We start from the raw sequence: 3053 nt of genomic DNA on the forward strand, positions 1-3053 counted from the left end.
GGATAGCATGTCAATTGCATGTAATAAATTAGAAATCAATACTAATACAAAATCAGAGTACAATATAAATACGCATACCCAAAAATAAAGATGATGTCAATAGGTGAATATGTAATATTAATATTTACAGTAATAGAGAACAAGCAGAACAAACAGTTCAAATATCCAGAGTTTGCACACAGTAAATTACAGACTATATACGAAACCAAATATAACAGTGCTATACAGAGCAATATAAAGTGTGTATATATATATATATATATATATATATATATATATATATATATATATATATATATATATATATATATATATATATATATTGTAATGCTCAGGCAACTAGACGCAGTCTTCTTTCTTTTATCCAGCACTTTATTAACGAGAACAGCACACGCTCATCCTACAACACATGCTCAACTTTTTCCCGAACTTCCGGCAACAACTCTCTCTCCTTCCGTTTCCGCTAACACCGCCCCCTCCCATACCCACGAACAGTAACACATTAAACACAGTCATTACAATATATATATATATATATATATATATATATATATATATATATATATATATATATATATATATATATATATATATATATATATATATATATATATATATATATATATATATATAATGTTGTTGTTGTTGGCCTAACGTTTGCACAGGCTAAACGACTGAAGAAAGAAGATTGTTATAGCTATTATAGAAACTGAAGATTAGTAGAGGAAAAGAAAAGAAAACGTAACAGATACATGTTTATGAGGCATGTGTAATATAAAATGTATTTTTTTCTGACATGCATATTATAGATATAGACATATTCAATACAACTTTATTGCCATGACAGTGAATGGTTGATAAGCAGTAAATTGCAATTTAATATTGCATGTTCGAATGCTACGTTATGGAGTAACAACAACAATAACAACAACAATAATAATAACAATTAATAACAACAATAATAACAAGAACTTTACAATTGAATCAATGTCAGCTTTTCTAGTTCAAGATTTAATAGTAATAATTCGTTTTAATAATTTTATTGAAGTTGTTTTTTTCTTCTAGGTTTTGTGGCGCCCTCTAGAGGCCATGACACGCTTTGCATTAACTTTGCCTCATGGGCCATTTGGCTCTGCAACTTCTAGACTGGATCATGTGCATGCTGACTATGTGGGCTAATTTCCTAGTATTTCCAGACCTTCCTTTTCTATCGGGACCTTTGTATGTTTACTGTCTTGTTCTGAAGGCTCAAGTAGAATAGAATCTAAATGATTTATCCTAGAGGGAATTTTCTTTATAAGATGAAATGTTGTTTTAGGCATAATTTATAGAAAGCCACTACAAAAAGGCCAAAGAACCACATGTACAATGATGCATTAATCTTTCAATCAACTCTTGTCTTTTGTCATCAGGGTGTGAAGATGTCTGCTGCCAGTCCAGATCAGTTCCTGTGCTCCATCTGTCTGGACGTGTTCACTCATCCAGTCTCCATACCATGTGGACACAACTTCTGCAACCAGTGCATCACTGAGCACTGGAACTCCAAGGTCATATGTGACTGTCCCCTGTGTCAAGAGGTTTTCTACAAGAGACCTCAGCTGAGGGTCAACACTTTGCTCTCGGAGGTTCTTGCTCAGTTCAGACATGAAGCTGAACACAAAGCCAGCAGCAGCTCAGAGCAACAAGCTGCCAAACCAGGACAAGTTCCCTGTGACGTCTGCACTGGAACCAAAGTGAAGGCCCTCAAGTCCTGCCTGGTGTGCCTGGTCTCCTACTGTCAGACTCACCTGGAGCCTCATCTGACAGTGTCAGTCCTGAAGAAACATCAGCTGGTGGAGCCTGTGGAGAACCTGGAAGGCAGGATGTGTCCGAAGCACCAGAAACCTCTGGAGCTGTTCTGTAAGAGCGAGCAGACGTGTGTCTGCATGATGTGCACTGTTTTAGAGCACAAGACTCACCAGCTTGTTCCTCTGAGTGAAGAATGTGAAGGAAAGAAGACGGAGCTGAGGAAGACCGAGGCTGAAATGCAGCAGATGGTCCAGAAGAGACGAGTGAAGATCAAGGAGATCAAAGAGTGTCTGAAGAAGAGTCAAGCTGCTGCAGACAGAGAGAAAGCAGAAGGTGTTGAGGTGTTCACTGCTCTGATGCAGCGTGTTGAGAGAGATCTGAACCAGATGATGGAGAGAATGGAAGAGGAAGAGAAAGCCAGAGAGAAACAGGCTGAAGGTCTCATCAAACATCTGGAAGAGGAGATCAGTCAGCTGATGAAGAGGAGCTCAGAGGTGGAGCAGCTCCTTCACTCTGAAGACCACCTCCACCTCCTCCAAGGCTTCTCCTCCCTGAAAGCTGCTCCACCCACCCAGGACTGGACGGAGGTCAGCATCCCTCCATCATCCTATGAGGGGACTGTGGTGAGAGCTGTGGCTCAGCTGGAGGAGACTCTCAGCAAAGACATGAAGAAGAAGCTGTCTGAGGCTGAGCTGAAGAGGAAGCAGCAGTTTGCAGTGGATGTGACTCTTGATCCTGATACAGCTCATGCTAATCTCATCCTGTCTGATGATGGAAAACAAGTGAGTTGTGGTGACATGATGAAGGAGCTTCCAGACAACCCAGAGAGATGTACTAATTTTATTATTGTTTTAGGAAAACAGAGTTTCTCTTCAGGTAAATTTTACTTTGAGGTTCAGGTTAAAGGAAAGACGAAGTGGGATTTAGGAGTGAGCAAAGAGTCCGTCACCAGGAAGGGAAAGTTCACACTGAGACCTGATGAAGGTTTCTGGACAATATCCTTGAGAAATGGAAATGAGTACTGGGTTAATAAAGAGCCTCCAGTTCGTCTCTCTCTGAGGTTTGCTCCTGAGAAGGTGGGGGTGTTTGTGGATTATGAGGAGGATCTGGTCTCTTTTTATCATGTAGAAGCTGCAGCTCTGATCACCTCCTTCACTGGCTGCTGCTTCACTGACAAACTCCTCCCATATTTCAGTCCCTGTCGTAATGATGGTGGTAAAAACTCTGCACCTCTGATCATCTGTCCTGTCAATCAAACTGTCTGA

At 40.1% G+C, this 3053-nt stretch overlaps 1 protein-coding gene across 1 annotated transcript; it reads left to right on the forward strand.

Annotated features, from left to right (window-relative positions):
* Positions 1–1421: 1421 nt before the first annotated feature.
* On the forward strand, positions 1422–3053 carry LOC308138442 (E3 ubiquitin-protein ligase TRIM21-like; the record flags this gene model as incomplete). Its single annotated transcript, XM_080507553.1, has 1 exon — positions 1422–3053. One exon carries the CDS (start codon positions 1422–1424, stop codon positions 3051–3053), a length of 1632 nt encoding a protein of 543 aa, XP_080363679.1.

The sequence above is a fragment of the Blennius ocellaris genome (assembly GCF_963422515.1).
Source record: "Blennius ocellaris genome assembly, chromosome: 13".
Classification (NCBI taxonomy): domain Eukaryota; kingdom Metazoa; phylum Chordata; class Actinopteri; order Blenniiformes; family Blenniidae; genus Blennius; species Blennius ocellaris.